The 17,533-nt window shown below is 36.3% G+C and overlaps 1 protein-coding gene across 2 annotated transcripts; it reads right to left on the bottom strand.

Annotated features, from left to right (window-relative positions):
• Nucleotides 1-874: 874 nt before the first annotated feature.
• Nucleotides 875-17,517, bottom strand: nme6 (NME/NM23 nucleoside diphosphate kinase 6). Of its 2 annotated transcripts, none has more exons than XM_088626419.1 (6): nucleotides 17,235-17,517; nucleotides 16,417-16,533; nucleotides 15,087-15,189; nucleotides 6,455-6,494; nucleotides 4,402-4,562; nucleotides 875-1,809 (listed from the first exon to the last, which is right to left on the bottom strand). In XM_088626419.1, exons 2-6 carry the CDS (start codon nucleotides 16,507-16,509, stop codon nucleotides 1,658-1,660), a joined length of 549 nt encoding a protein of 182 aa, XP_088482545.1. In that variant the 5' UTR covers nucleotides 16,510-16,533; nucleotides 17,235-17,517; the 3' UTR covers nucleotides 875-1,657. The 2 variants fall into 2 exon arrangements, with proteins under 2 accessions (XP_088482545.1, XP_088482544.1); XM_088626418.1 differs by having other exon boundaries at nucleotides 16,417-16,512; nucleotides 17,235-17,513.
• Between the last annotated feature and the right edge of the window lie 16 nt (nucleotides 17,518-17,533).

Genomic DNA, 17,533 nt, shown 5'->3' with positions numbered 1-17,533 from the left:
GGAATGTCCTAGACTAGAGTGACAGGTGTGAATCTTTTTAGTCCTGAACAGAAAAGGCAACAAGCCTTTTGAATACAAGGGTTCAAAATGCTCAAAGTTACAGACACAGTCAAAGTAGCAGATCTTTTCAAAGTGACCAGTAAAACAGGAACCAGAAGACACAAGTGGAGACTACACAAAGTGCATGTAATAAAGAAAACATTGACTGGTTGTAGTATGGAACAAGCCACCCAGCCATTATTATAAAGCTAGTTTCCTTGGTGAAACACCTACTGTAGATGAGGTATTTGCAAAACTTGAAACATGAAAAACAACTGAAAAAAAGTTTTATATCATTTGTAACCATTCTTATGTTGGTATGTAATGTCATTAAACATAGCACTTTGTGCTATCTCTCAGAATTAAGGCATTTCAAATATCAAGTAATCATAATTTCATGAATAGTCATATTTCTTCAAGAAACAAAAAAAGACATGTCAATTCTCATATAAAGTCCTTAATAAATCAGCTAATTTTATAAAAAGTAGCCAGTGTTATACAGTATTAACTAGTGTACTTAATTTTGTAGAGATTAAAGTAGAGAATATGCAGAAGACAAGGAGTATTACATTTCACCTAGTGGACAGCAATTCTTTAAATACTAAATAAAAATCTTTTAAAAATAAAAATGAAAACTTTTTTTTTATTCTGGGGATCAAGTTAATTGTTTATATCTGATCATTTATTGTAAATTCAAAGCACAACTGGATGAATCATTTTTTTGTCTGTTACATTAAACTAGAATATTAACAATAAAGAATTCTGCTCTGTTTTTCCATTGGTTGTAATTCAAAGGATGAAGCATTTGGCAAAATAAAAATCACAGAGTTAAAAGTTACCTTTAAATATTTTATTTAAACATTTTATATCAAGCAGCCATTATTAGAAAATATTCCCAAGATTTCAAGGCATCTTAATAGTACATACTGTAAAATAACATCACCAGATACTCCCTTTCAAATAAAAACAAATCCTGCTGTTATAAACAGGGTAAATAAACGTATTTTCTCATTCATACCTTGGAGCACAATATTAAAGGCACCTTTATAAACCTTTCATAAATTAATTATTCCAATTCAATTTAAAACTGAACACATCAGAAAAGAAGAGAAAAAATTCAAAAGGATAATTATGATTTTACAAGGCTTGTTTCTTGCTGTTTATGAACAGATTGCAAAAAGACAGAATAATACATTAGTACGTATGACAATTGGTGCCTTTACCATAATATGCACATATATAAAAATGAGCACTACAAATGTAATGTAGGAAAACACTTTTGCTAAACACTAGCCTAATAATGAATTAATCCAAGCCAAGAAATTCATTATCACACACGCAGATATGTTTAAAGTAGAAAACATTGCCTTCAATTGTTTTGTTCCTGGCAGGGATTAAGCAGACATAATGAAAGAGTTAACTGAATGCTTGCTTGCATTCAGTTAGTCAGTCTTCTAGCTAGACCATGTTCTTACTATTTTCATTTCTGCAGATGTGCAATATTAATTTTACATTGCTACAAAAATCAATACATGAAAAAATACAGTTCATAGACAGATATATCAACACATTTCAGCACAGCAATTTGCAGTCTGTTGGTAAATTGACCTTTCTATTATCAAACCTCTTTTTTGAGAACATGAATCTGTTTCTCCTTATCATAAACTGCATGTCCAGCCCTGACCAATGGCTCCTCCTTCTCAGTCCATTCCTTCATATTGAACTCTGGGAAGAAAAAAGCTATCTCTCTGCTGGCAGACTGCGCAGAATCTGAGGGTATACAAACACATTTAAACTGTGAACACAAGTATTTCATTTAACACAGTTCTTTCACTACTCATATGGCATTTTTAACAAAATAATATAACTCTAGAATCTTGTTTTTTACAGATGGACAAAACCATTGTCATTTCATTGTCAAAACAAGTCACTTTATCATAGCTGAGCTATAATCTGTGTAGTACAGTTAAATGTTTCACACTCAATTAGACAAAAGAAGTCTATTTCAGCCTACAAATAAACCCTTTCTCCTTTTAAGGGCTTGTAATAGGAGCAGATATCAACAAAAAACACATAACTAAAGGTGAAGGATACATTATTTATATAAAAATATTTAACTCGTTTACTAATATTTAAATAGTAAAGAAACTGTTCTTTCTTATCAACACAGACTAATAAATGTGGAATTGATTCATATTTCCTTCCTATATATTTTAAATGTAGCACCTCTTTCTTTATCTTGTAAAATGTTTGACTTAAACAGCCATTAAGTTTTCAAAGGATGTAAAAAGATTTATAAAATGCTTTAAAAACAATTATTATAACAAGTCTTATTACATTTTAATATCATGCATCTAAATAACTGTAACTCCCAAATGACATCAGAAAGACTGTTTGTTTAGATATTAAGAATTTGTTGCACTCCTGCTACATTTTAAAGGGAAAAAAAAAACAACCTGGTTGGAAAAAAACAGCAGTGTGTCATAGGATTGTAAAATGTCTCACTGGTAGAAAAACATTTTTGTTACTGCTGTATTCTAGACTGCAAACAAAATACCTCAAAGACAGCACACATCCTGTTAAAATAAATTGAGCAGAATCAGCCCTGGAACACACAGTAGGTATTCCATTCGGCATTTGATTTTCTAAAACCTTCATGCTGCTTTGTAAAGCAGCTCATGTTTGGCACCATGTACACGCTCTATTTGAGATTTATAGATAATCTTGTTTAGGCACAGTGTGCAGGTTTTCCCAGAAGAAATTTCTTCATACAAAGCAATGTGACTAAACATAAAAGAGTGCACCACATCATGTATTTGCATTGCAGCGAAAAGATTCACCATTTGTTGAAGTTTGGGAAAAGAGCCTTTTCTTTGGATGACTAACTGAAGTCTTGTCAAGGCAATAACAGGAATACTGTGATAGGTCCATAGCTGGTTTTCATCTTGGAGGTCACAGCTGCAGGGAATTATTGTAGCTGTGAGCCATCCTAATCAAATGGGCTCTCTAAACTCTCTGGAGAAGCAGAAAAGCCCTCTGGAAACACAGAAGTCTGTGTCATAAGGTTCTCCTGATCCCACAGAAAGCGGCCTGTTGGGTGTCTGTGTTTGTGTTCACCAGGGAAGCAGCATGGTTGGGCATCCCAGGGCTGCTGGCCGCAGCCGGGAAAAGGTCCGAGTTCCTGTGTGTTGTGTGACTGAGGACACTGGGAAGGTGGCATGGTAGAGCAGTAGAGGTAGCCGTCAGCTGAAGGTGCTGGTGTCTGAGAGAAAGGTGACATGGCAGAGTGACAGGAAAGCTGTGAGCTAATTAATTAATGCGGCAGAAGTCCATGCCATCCACTGAGGCTCTGGAAAGGAGCCTGGAGACGCACCCTTATGTAGCAGCAGACGCTAACGGTTGCAGTCACCAAAGAAGCAGCAGGTGTGGACAGCAGAGTGACTGGGATAATTAAAAACTGTGCAACAAGTATTTGTGTCTGTAGACAAAAAACAAACAAAAAACACAGACACAAAACGGACAGAAGGAAGACCTGGTGTCCTGTCGGACATCAACCTGCCTGGTCACGTCCGAAGATGAGTGAGGAGTGACAGGTGAGTGAGAAGAGTGAAAGAAACCTGGAGTGCTCATGTATAATGAGAACATTACCTTAATTATATTGTGGATTGCAATTTGAGAATGGAATTAATGTGATGATGTGAACGTAATATTGCGATTGTGAGACTGGAAAGCAGGAGATGCGGCCTGTATTCTCTAAGCTCTGGTGGAACAGGGACTGCCAGATAAACAATACAGGACCTTTGTAAAATAACAGTAATGAGTCTATATGACTAATGTGCTTTTTAGGTGTGACTGTTCCTTCTCATTGTGACTGATCAAGTCTTATGTTACTTCCAATGGTCAAGGTGCAGCATGCTTTGTTTGCAGGTCTGAGTACAGCCAAAAAGCTTTCATGAAGCTAAATGGAGACTTGGTTAGATTCATTTGCAGAAAATAGAATATTTTGGAACGTAGAAGTAAATAATATTTAGTCCATGATCTCATCTTCCAGATGTGTCTTTTCTGTCCTTTCCCCTTTTTTCTATCTTGGAAGTTGCAATTTTTGTTTTGTATTTTGATTAATTTTATTTGCAAAATTAAAAAAGACCAAATTTAAAAAAACAATAGTAGTGATAAAACAGTAATGATAAAAGTGCAAAACCAGAAAAAAACAGATAGTATGTAGGTGTTTTTTCAAAATCACTAAAAGGCATGCACTTGCAGGCAATAATGAAACAAGAGGACAAGCATTTTAAAACTCATTTAACATTTAGGTCTACTTCACTTTCCAAGGATTAAACATTATTATAGTGTGAATATTACCTGAGCCATGTGTAGTATTCCTGGTATCTGTCAGTCCATACACACCCCGAATGGATGTAGGTGCTGTATATCGAGCTCTAAAAACTTTAGTGGGTCCCATCAGCTCCCTCCACTGAGAAATTGCATTTTCTCTGGCCAAGATATAAGCCCGCATTGGGCCACTGTAATAAGGAAGATAAAACTACTAAAACAGGCTGGCTGAAACAAGTACATTTAAAATGATGTAGTAAAGAAACTAAACTCAAAATGTTAAAAAAATAAACTTTCATGTACTGCTCCATTGTTTTTTTTTTCATTAATTCCAGTGTGTAACACCTTGATACAGTCTTACAAACTGCAAGGTACAGCATCACCCTAATTTAATATTACAACAGGTAAGGTGTAATGTAATATTTTGCTCGGACAAAGAGTAAACCAAATAACATACATGTCAGCTTAGCCAGATATTTAATATTTTTTGATTTAATCTTAACTTGTTCACATAACGTTTAAGGCACCTTTTCACTCAGCCTCCTCGAGTCTTAATACAGAGACATGTTCCTGGACCCTGTGGCCTTGGTTACAGGTCCTAACTGTCATCACACAGATCTCACTTCCATGAATCTCAGATAGGAGGGACATATGGGGCTTTCGAATTGTTAATCGAAGTGCCCATTATAGAAAGCCCTGACAAAAATGTGGAAAAATTCATTCACAATTTGAGAACTAAGCAGTGAGGTACTGTGACATTTTATTACATTTTATATAAAAAATTACAAATAGTATATTTAAAATAGTTTAATAGCTAAATTTGTTTATTTCACATTTCAAGGCATTTTCATTTGATCATTTTTTCTTGTTTTCTTGTCAACAAACTCTACGTCTGAAAGCATTGAAAGACATGCATAATAAATGTTTGTCACATAGTGAGAACAGACCTTCATAAGATGTTTTTCATTAATAGTTTTTCACAAATACAGAGATTAGAAAAATTATATGGTTTACAGAAGTTTCAGGTGTATAAATCACAGAAATAGGATTTTCCCATGAAGAAAACTCAGATCCAGTTTTACAAACATCACTCTGGTGAAGTGTGATGCACATATATGGAATATATCCAACAATATTACTATTTACCCACATAGGGGAAGGTAGTAAAGTAATTGTGGGGGTGTTAAGACAGGATGAAGCAGACTTGTATTAACAGCTTCAGCAACTAATCTCTTTCCACAAGGTGTTAAGAGTAGAAGTAATCACATATCAAAGGATATTACAAACATCAAAACAACAGATCAAACACTCAAAGGTGTGAAACAAACTTCTTTCCGAGCCTGTACTGTATATACGTGTTGGGAAACCATTATGGTGTGTCTGCCTTGCATCCAAGTGCTGTACTTATTGAGCTCAAGAAAACTGAATTTGCACAAGAATTTGTGTCTTGCTCTTCTGATGAAGAATCACAAGTTAAACTTTCCAAATTGCTTTATCATTATCATATCATTGCAATCGTTATCATTTTATGTGAATAAATATTTGTTTAAGCAGACAAAAGTAAAGAAATCCCTATACAAAGCAAATGTAGTGTTGAATGCACTAGTTTTTTTAATCCTCTGTAGGTTTAGTTTGTTCTTTGGCTACAACCTGAAGCTTTTTATGTTTCATACATGCTCAAAATGTGTTTTTACACAGCTTTTGGCTGGATCACTGTATTCCAGTACCTGCTTTGCTGCTTAATATCAAAGTCTAAAAAACTCTATGTATGAGAAGTACATATTCCTTATCAAATGTTCACATCATTACAGTCAGATGTTTAATGATTTGCATATGTGTAAGCAGATAGTGTCCTTATCTGTGTGTGCAGAAGCCAGAGAGAGATGGGGATGGTGGTTACCAAGTTTTCATGGTTCAATTGCTGAGCAGCACACCTGAATTGCAGCACTGCGATTCAGGCCAATACTTCTAAAACCTCTCAGTTGCAAGACAGAAGGAAATACACTATCTACCAGTTAGTTTCATTCCAAGAATGAAAATACATTCTCTGCTGTATACTTTCTAGTTTCACTTAAAAGATTACCTTGACATAAATTCAACCAGCCTTTGGTAGAAGAATCTTCCTGTAATAAAGATAAAAATCATATGAATATATTTTATAAAAATATGGTATCTTTATTGACTTTATTGACTAATGTTTCTTCATTTTTAATATAATGAACAATAATGCTTCTTCTGGAGTCAACATGTGTTGAATGTTTATGAAGTACCAGCAACAGGAAGCATAAAATATAGGACTTTAATATGCTACTTCACACACAGCATTCAAAGGTTCTGTTCAACAAGGGAAAATAGGTCTCCATTTATTATTAATCAAAATATCAACTAAATGTCTTTTTTGTATGCATTAAATTATTCAGCATTATACTAGAATAGATAGCATCTCAGTACATTATTGCAGAAACACATACACTCACATAAAACAACTGGAAAACTGCACTAAAATAATTGAACATAACTGCTAAACTCTAGAAATACACTCATTAAGTTTTAAAGAATTACATAATGTATTTGTTTGCGGAACTAGTCTGTTAGTCAGAGGTAATGCTTGGTAGCATAATGCTTGGTGTGCTGCTAATAGGATACAGAGCTTCAGGTACCCCACCTCACCGAAGAGAAAGCCTGCAGATAAACTATTCATGTTCTGTTCCCATCAGTATTCGAAGCAGGAGCTGCTCTCAGCAAAGGGTATTTCATCTAAGAAACATGTGGGGGTTGCATACATTTAAACCGCAGCTCTGACCACAATGCCTGATAGCTCAGAAATCTTCAACCACCTAAAACAGAATACCTGAAAGCCTTAGAGGATGCTCATCACCTTACAATAAAACACCTGAAGAAGGCTCCACAGCCAAAACATTGTTTCTTTTCTTCTCTTTTCAGCATGGAATAAACCTTTACTTGTTCCTTTACAATAAAACACAGATTTATTTTCTTTGTTGTTAGAAATTATTATTCAATCAAGTTACTCTGTCTTAAGTGATTTATAGAATGAACCAAGTAGTGCTGGCATTTAATATAATACCCCAGTCCTTGAATGAAAGATCTACTGTAACAGAGGCTCAAACCCAAAATAACGGAAATGAAAAATTGCCTCTGGGAACACTGCTGCATTTATCACTGTTACACTTTCAGTTGCAAGATCAGGACTTCAATCTGGGAAGGAAGCAGCAAGAAAACCTGCAGGGTAAAGACAGAAAAGTTCCTCATACAGACATGACATCATTCATTCATTCATTTTTAGATGGTAGGTAGAAAAAAATAGATTTTTTGTGAAGCTAGAGATTTTGGTTCCTTGATAAGAAAAAATGAAGTCGGCATACAAATAACTCTTCTGTTTTTAACTGTTGTCATTGTCAAGCATCGTCTTTCTGCTGCTTCGCCTGTGGACTTGAACTCCTGGTCTCCTGTGAGCAGCAGTGACTGTCCTGCTGTCCTTGACCTCCAAGGGACCCCTGTTCTCTCAGCCAACAGCACAAACCTCTTAAACAACTCTACAAACCGGCCTTCAGACAGAGCTCCTACTTGCCATGAATATTTTAATAGAAACCTGGCTTTATTAGTATGTTAATGAGTTGCTAATGTGCTCTTCTGCTATAATCATTCATTTCCTGCTGTGGTAAAAGAAGATGTTCTCTACATTGTGTTCACAGTGGCAAACACATCTTTATGACATTGACCAAGAAAAGAATATCTGTCCTAATGATCTGCCTTAGTTAATGAGTCAAATTATAGTTGTATCCACCTGTATTGCCATGTGCTTTGTGTATAAAGTGAACAGCACATAACAAATGTTATTAAAAACTTCTACTCATGTCTTTTCATGAAATACTAGAACATTGCTTCCAATAATTTTACACTTTACGGTAGGACTGCACAACTCTAATCCTAAACACCACAGTCTAGAAGTTTTATATGTCTCTTTACATCTTCTGTACCTATTGTACCAACAGAAGAGTAACATATACATATTAAATTACTTATACCAGTCTACATATTTGAAGAATAACATATAAATACTGAATTACTTATACCAGTCTACACATTTGAAGAGTAACATATAAATATTGAATTACTTATACCAGTCTACACATCTGATTTCATATCATCCTGTGATGCCTGTGCATGTTTTCATATTTGGGAGCTCAATTTTGAATGACCAGACAACAAATTCAATAAGCAAAACAGATCATTTTGACAATACAGCAGCAACACACACATTTGTGTAGTATGTGGGACAACGTATTGTTGTTCACATACAATTGTATGAAAGTAAGGCACCCCTGGTCAAATTGCATGTTTCACTGCTTTTCTAAATGAAAATAAGTTCTGCATTGTACAAACTTTAACATGATATATTCCTGCACATCTTAATGCACAATTACTATTTATTTGCTGAATATAATAGATTGAACAAAAATAAATAACAGAATGTGGCATATTAAAAAGTTTGGGTACCATTCCAGTTGATTCATTAATACTTTTTTTAAGGCCTCAAAACTTATTGACTCTTAAGGCATTAAATTAAGCCAGGTGAAGACAATTCAAGAGTTGAATAAATACTCTGACCCTCCTAACCTCTCAGGATGTTGTGCCTTCTCTAAACAATCATGGGCTCCTCTAAACAACTGACTGAGGACTTGAAAATTAAGATAATTGACTCTTACAAAGCAAGGGAAGGTTTCTGTACAAACAAATCTAAATGCTTCCAGCTTGGAATTTCCACTGTCAGAAACACCATTACGAAATGGTAGATAAGGGAAACTGCTGAAGTCAAAACAAGATCTGGAAGCAGATTCCTAAATTCCTAAAGCAAGAATAGAAGGACTCTAAGCAGGATACGAGAAACATTTGGAAGTTGCGATTCCTGCCAAAGGAGGTGTTACTACGTACTGACTGACAGGTTGTTCAAACTGTTGCACATGCCACACTGACGGTTTTATTTTTTTCCCAATATGTTAAATTCAGGAAATAAATAGTAAATTAAATTAGTGCATTAAAAACTGCAGAAATATATCATGTTTACGTTTGTACCCTGCAGAGTTGTGTTAACTACTTTTCACTTGTGAAACATGCAATTTGACCAGAAGTGCCCAAACTTTTGCATAAAACTGTAATACTGAATATGAATTATAATAACACCACTGCTTTAATTTTTAAACTTCCTAAATGTGTTAACCTCCTCCTGGATGAACATCTCAACATACAAATGTATCCAGATAGAATTAATAAAGTCAGAGTGGCAAATCAGCTAAAAAGCAGCATAGTGACGGTAAGACAACTAAGATGCTTGTTGTGGCCAGTTATATAGCATCTTATGATCTGTTGTCAGGTGGAAGGACAACTGGCTAAATTCTACTTCTCAATGATAAAAAAATAACACAAAATGAAAATGAATGTGATGATTTCTGTTCTGAAATGTAAATTAATTCCATTAACCGCTTAAAAAGACAGGAAGAGCTGAAGCTGCTTTTCTGACTTAATCAGAAACCTTTTGCCACCGACAGCTCTTCCTTCATATCAGAAGCCAATCTCATCCCTCTTGTGAAATAAAAACAGCTTATAAGAAATTGTCCTGAATAATTAAATTTCACCCCACCCTCAGCAATCAATTACTCGGACTGACTGATGACGCAAAAGCAGGAAAAAATATTTGACACCAATAGAGAAGTTTAGATTAAATGCACTACCACATGAAGAATCAAGGACAAACTTAAGTGTAAAGTCAAACATATTGGGCAAAATGGCAGTTGCCAAAAAAAAGCAAAGACAGACATTCGCTCATTTCAGCCCTTTTGGCGAGATGAATATAGATTTATTCAAAATAAAGACTGTGCCATTTGCGCTCTATGTCGTGAGGGAGTGGTTTGTCACACATCAAGTGTCCAACAACATTTTCACCCAAAACATGACAAACACTTCAAGGATGATGCAGACAAGGCTGAGTCTACCAAGCCGACCACAGCGAAGTACAGAAAACAAAGCAGCATCTTTACTAACTTCTGTGTAAGCAGAAATCAAGCCACAGAAGCAAGTTACAGAATCTCAAAACACGGAAAGATGAGGAATATAAAAGAGGCTTTTCTTAGCTGTTCAGATGTTTTGTTTAATGGTTTACCCAACAAAGACATAATTAACTCCAGAATTAAGGAGCAGTGGAGAGTTGCATAAGTAAAAAGGAGTAAAATGTTAACAGACTTAGGCATTAAAAGCATTTAGTTTTGCCCTTGATGAGTGCATTGATATAGATGGCATACTGCAATTGGCAATTCTTGCAAGATACTGTGACTCAGATGGAATCTGAGAAGAGCTGTGCTGCCTAAAACTAAAGCATACACAACAACAGGGGAAGATATAGCTAAGAATGTTTATTAATCATTTTGAGGAAAGATCCTGATATTAGGAAAATATTTTCTGTGACAACTGTTGGTGCACCTGCTATGGTCAGAAAATAGAAGGGATTTGTAAAGATAATTGAGGATAATATAGGCCATGCCATGACAAATTTTCATTGCATTATTCTTTAGGAAACTCTTTGTGGCAAGATTTTAAATTATGAGCTTAATATTGTGATGACTACAGGCGTGAAAATAGTTAATTTTCTTGTTGCTTGATCTGCCTTGAAGCACAGACAGTTTCAAACTCTGCTTCAGGAGATGGGAAGTTCATACAAGGACATTCTCTTTCATAGCAATGCTCATTGCTAGTAAGCTTTTGACATGCTTTGTGGACTGTCTTGATGCAATCAAGACCTTTTTTGTCAAATAAGACCAAAACTACCCCGAACTAAAAAATGGGTTGTAAAACAAATGTTTGTTTCATATCACCACACACATGAATAAACTGAACCTTTGCCTGAAGGGTGCAGATTAGACTTCTAAGGATCTTTTTTTTATTATTTTAATTTTTAAAAAATTGTTTTGCAAACACTGCCATTCTTTCCCAGGGCACTGACACCTCGACTTTCCACCATTTGCAACATCTTTACGAGCTTTTAAAAAATTGCACAATCCATGCTGAGCTTGGAGTATACAATACATGCAAGAACTGGCATCAGAATGTAAGGTCAGATTTGAGGATTTCGAACATTTTGGACCAATGTTTTCTCTTCTGATTAAACCAGACAGCTTTGAAACCAGTGACATGAGTTTTCCAGTGTTTCAGTGAATGGGTGTTGAGGATTTTGAAAGCCAGCTAAGTGAATTACAGTGCTCAGATTTATGGAACTGGAAGTTCCGGGATCTGCAAAACACACTTGAGGATACAGCAAGCGATCACAGAGTCTCTGTCAAAACCTGTTGGAAGTCCAATGCAGTGAGATCTAATGCCATTTTCACTGCTCTAAGCCTTTGGATGAACACACGTCTGTGAACAGGTATTTTCAGACATGGAATAAATTCTGCAGCCAGTTTTGGAGAACTCAGCAAGGGAAAACACTAAATAGGTATAAAATCTAATTTTAGATATTATATTTTAACACTAAATTCTTACTAATCAAAATGTACATAGGGTAATTAATAAAAATTAATAAAATAGTATCAGTGGCACACAAATCCATAAAGACAATTGAGCTAACTCTTGGCACACCCCTTGTGACATACTGCTGACTACTGGTTTAGAGTGGGTATTCAATTCACACAGTTAATGTAACCTTAATACGGTACTGTATGTATCTTTCCGAGACAACTTCCCTAGACAAAATCTTTTAATGTAACAGCAGTACATACACTTCATACCCTGAAAATGTACCCCTGTCCTCCTACTGTACTTTTCTAACTGTACTGCTTTTTTATATGTATAAGAGAGAAGATGTGATTCTTTTCATTATATATTTTACATGCACTCTTCATAGGCAAAGTAACTGGTGGTAAAAAAAAAAGCTTTGTACTGGAGTATGATGCAGACAACATGATTCAAGGATAAATACTGCTTCTGTCTTCCACAGGTGGAAAGGTGGGAGTAAGTACAGGTTAATAGAAATTTCAAAGCCTTCGTATCAGATCATGATGAAAGTGCAAGATTTTCAAAAACAGGTAGGAACCAAATTCAAAAGATTAAGAAATTCTCTCAAAGAAATCCATTACAGTACTTAATGTGTTATATGTTAATTTTTTTACTTGCAGCACATTTCTGTTAAAGAATCTTTTTCTAGATATGAATCATTTCTTTTTTCCATTGTGTTGCTATTTAGCTGCCCCAGGTAAAGTAATGAGTAATTTTTTACCTAAGGTTGGACACCTTTGGCCTTACCTTACTATGCCCACATGTAACCAAGCCAACAGGTAAACCTCACCATGGTGATTAAAGAAAAACATTATACTGATAAAAAGGCTTATGAAGACAGAAAAACAGAATTGTAGAGAGGCTTATGAAGATGACGTCAGAAACATCTCAATGAGAGAAAATAAAATGCAAAGCTGAGACAACTTCCTTCTTCTCATGCATGATATATAATTATGTTGGTAATTTTGTAAAGCTACGTGGGCTATTTCCCATGCAGTAATTGAATTGTCTATGTGCGGAGGTCTTTTTCATATCTTCTGGGAGGGACTGGATTCTACACTCAATTTCATTGTTTAAATTCATTGGTTGTTTTAATTCTTTTGCTATTACTGCTTTTGTTAGAGCAACTGAACATAGGCTTCTAATTTCAACCTTATATCGGCCAGCAGCCATATCACCCTGCAACTCACAACTGGCAGCCCACTGAAGCTCAGCAGGTGGGAGCCTGGTCAGTACCTGGATGGGAGACCTCCTGGGAAAAAGGTTGCTGCTGGAAGAGGTGTTAGTGGGGCCAGCAGGGGGCGCTCACCCTGCGGCTCATGTGGGTCCTAATGCCCCAGTATAGTGACGGGGACACTATACTGTAAACAGGCACCGTCCTTCGGATGAGACATAAAACCGAGGTCCTGACTCTCTGTGGTCATTAAAAATCCCAGGGCGTTTCTCGAAAAGAGTAGGGGTGTAACCCCGGGGACCTGGCCAAATTTCCCATCGGCCTTTATCAATCATGGCCTCCTAACAATCCCCCTCTATGAATTGGCTTCATTACTCTGCTCTCCTCCCCACTAATAGCTGATGTGTGGTGAGCATTCTGGCGCACTATGGCTGCCGTCGCACATTGGTGGTGGTGGTGGAGGGGAGTCCCCATTACCTGTAAAGCGCTTTGAGTGGAGTGTCCAGAAAAGCGCTATACAAGTGTGAGCAATTATTATTATTATAATAATAGCCCTCAGATCATCAACTCGAACAGGAACTCCCGGTCTCACAACCACATTCCTTTGGTACTTCCCTACCACTCTAACACACTTTCTACCCCCAGGACCATTATTAACAACTACTCCATTTTACAGGACGACCCCTCCATCGGTACCCTTTTTTCTGACCGCCCAATCATTTCCTACCGCCGACCACCCAGTCTACGTAAACTTCTTGTTCACAGCTCCCTCTACCACACTCGACAATCATCCCCACCAGGCACCTTCCCCTGCAACAGAACTCGCTGCATCACCTGCAAATACATATCTAGCAACACGCTCATTCAGGGCCCCTCAGGTCAATTCCAGATCACCCAGAAAACATGCTGTACCTCCAGCAACCTCATTTACTGTATCTACTGCAAAAAATGCCCAGGTATCTACATTAGGGAAACCGGAAGGAGACTAGGAGACCACTTAAGAGAACATGTTAGGGCAGTGAAGATTACAGATTTCTCCAAGGTCATAGTTTCTCATTTCACCTCTGACGGCCTTGATCACACTGATCTCTCTGTCTTTGTTCTCAAAGAAGGGTTTCTCAACTCCCATAGCAGAAAGACAACAGAAACTAAACTCATTTATTTCGTGCAATCTTCTCTATTCTCATACAGATTTCGACTTCACCCCTCTCTTCACCTCTCTCCACTTTGCACTACCTGAGTGGCCTCTCTGCCTCTCCCCTGCTCCTCCACTCTCCCAGCTTTTGTTCTCCTGTGCTATTTAATCTTTGCTGTCTGTCCTGTCTTTCTCACACCTGAAGAAGGCTCCACAGCCGAAACGTGTTTTCTCTCTTCTCTTTTCAGCATGGAATAAACCTATTACTTGTTCCTTTGCAGACTACGCATGCTGACGCAGCTACCCACCTGAACCACTTATAATACCTCTGCATGTTCCATAGGAAAGTTTACTTTATCACTAAATATTTGCCTTTATCAAATAATTGACATAATATGGTGATGGCTGCCAAGCTTTTTGTCCTTCTATTAAGTGAACAGCTGTGTGACGGAAGTTAAACAGGACTATCATCTGTCTCAATGTTTCTCGATCTTTTTCATCACACAGCATACTTACATAAATGTAAAATATTTATAGCACACTGTGCCCCAACTTATAAAATGTCAAAAAAGTCAAAGCTGTTTACTTTGGCCACAATATTTGCTACCTTGCTATTTGCTAATGGTTAATTCTATTGTGCACTTCTGGGAACATTGTACTATTCTCTTATAACAATCATTTTTCATGCAGGAAGAGACAACTAGTTTATTTCAAAGCTAAATCAAATCCATTGTGTATATAAAGGCCCAGATTAAGTTTCAAAGCAGCTTAACCACACACTGAAATAGCAGGATAATGCCTCTTTGAATAAAGCACTTAAGCTGATTAAATCATAATGTTTACCTGCATGTTCAGCATAAAATCTTTGAGAGTCCTCTCTTCGCCAAACTAGATCTTTTGACTTGATGATAATGAAGTGGTTCTCAAGGATTTTTTGATGAAGGGCCTGTTTTAAAAAAAAAACCCAAAGGGAAATCAAGTGCCTGCAGATTTCATCTTCCTTCATGTATATTTGATAGGTACACACAGTAAATCTTTTTTGCTTATATTTGAGCTCATTCTTTTATTATTTTGAAATGCAGACAGGCTTGAAAAACTCTTGAAATTAGATACTGATTGACAAGTCCAATGTACTGTGAGGGGAAAAAGGAGGCTTATTGAACACTTTGGTCCAACAGTTATTACACAGTTCTATTATTGTTGTTTACATTTTTAGTAATGCCTGCATTTGTAAACATCTTTTTATATCCCAGAGTGCTCTGCATATAGAAGAGCACCACCACTGCATATAGAAGAGAACCAACACTGAACTGCAGGTTCATGACAGCTGTTATGTACCACTGGGTGATTCGTAACAGCTGTTATGCACCAGTAACACCAGTACAGAGAACACATGGTGGGAAAAAATAAGAAGATGCCGTAACAACTGAAATAAGGGGGGGATTTTAATAGCTGAGAAAGGATGAAAATACACCAGGATACTGGACACTTTAAAATACCCAAGAGGGAGGACTTCAGTTTAATATTGCCTGCGAAGGATGGCATCTCCTACAGCGAATACTAGGGCACTGCTATGGCATTTCTGGTGCACAAGGAGTAGTGCCACCTACTGGTCCACCAAGCACTAACAGAATTGTGCTTGTTTTCTATTAAGGTCTCTCATTCCAAACTCTTCCTTACTTTGTGTTTGAAATGTGACAAGAGCTGGCTGTCATATAACACGGTTCAAATTCACAAAACACAAATGAGAGCCATAAGAAATGTTCAGTGCGAATATGTTTTGCAATACTTAATTCGCCTAGCTTTCATCACACACTAGAAATAACACTTTATGATACAGCAGGTCATGTTCATTCTTTTTATGTTCTTTATCATTTTATCTTTTTATTGCAGATTAAAATCGAAATAACAAAATATATATGCTTTTATTTTGATTAAAATCAAAGATGAAAACATTTAATATTATTATAAGTACCCGATTCTATCAAGACAAACCCTCAGGGGCAAAATAAACATTAAAGATATGATTCAAAACATGTTACCAAGAGTCTATTCTTCAGGCAACGTCATATCATGACAATGCTATACTTCCTAACTTGTCCTTTTCAGCCGGCTCTTAAAGCATCTCAACTACCCTATTGCCTTAATTACTGAAATTGATAAAATATCTTACCTCAAGTATCAAAGGATGAGCCATTGCATCTGGTTTGATTACAGCCAGGGTGAGCTGTAGTGCCTTTGCATATCGACACGTTGTAAACATCATTTTCTAGACAACAAGAAAAGAAATCTGAGATAATTTAATTTGCCGCTTGATAACAGTACTGTATTATGATAACAAATCAGCCAATATTTACTTAACACGTTAAAACGACATTCGCGCAGCCAGGAGAACACAAGGTGTGCACACTTCAAGAGAATACAATAAAAAAATGAATTTATATTAATTTCCATTTTAAGAAAAAAAATCCACTAAATACAAAGTGTGCCTTAATATCTTTTTTTTCTTCTTTTAGTTATGCTGTGTGCACACATTTCAGGAAACCCGGTAGCTTTTGTAGTTTTGCTCTTTTGTTAAATACCCCCCCCCCCCCCCCAAAAAAAAACACGTGAAACTAAAAAACGTTCTCCAGTTTTGAAAACAAAATCGTGTACTAAAGCCATGTACTGTATGTGGTTTACAACTCAATAGCCAACAGTTATTATCTGATGCAGGCACGACTTCAAATAAAACATACATATATACATATTTCATTTTAGAGTAACCCACACAAGTCTTAAGTGAGAGCAAGGCGAATACAGAACCGGTCGTCTTTAGGAGTTTTTCTCTCTTAATAAAAATACAATAATACTAATATAGTACTAGATCTACTGTTAAGAAGAAATCAGACTAAAAACGGCAACTCGCGCTAGCTTAAATGAAATGTTAATATGGGCAGCAATAGCTTTTCACAAAAGTGCCAGTCTATGTTGTTAGTAGTGCGCATTTACCTCTATGACAAAAGGTGCTCTAATTCTAATATTTAGATATGTGTCTTCATTCGTTTACCCAAATCACATTCCCTGGAGGCCGCCATGTTGCCTACGAAAAGTTCCTTCCCTAGTCAGTAGCCCGTGGTAATCTTAAGAAATTTTAAATAACTACAGAGAAAGATTGTTATTACAAGCAATTTTGTCAAATAATGGTTTTACTTTTATTAATTTTATCTTCAAAATATTTATATGATATTATGAATCCAGTAAAACCTATGGAAAAGAAGATCTTTGACAATACATTATGTCCGTCTACA

The sequence above is a fragment of the Lepisosteus platostomus genome, chromosome 3 (genome assembly GCF_059453375.1).
Source record: "Lepisosteus platostomus isolate fLepPlt1 chromosome 3, fLepPlt1.hap1, whole genome shotgun sequence".
NCBI lineage: Eukaryota > Metazoa > Chordata > Actinopteri > Semionotiformes > Lepisosteidae > Lepisosteus > Lepisosteus platostomus.
Note: the sequence above shows the minus strand (reverse complement) of the source record. Positions and strands in the feature narration are given on the sequence as shown.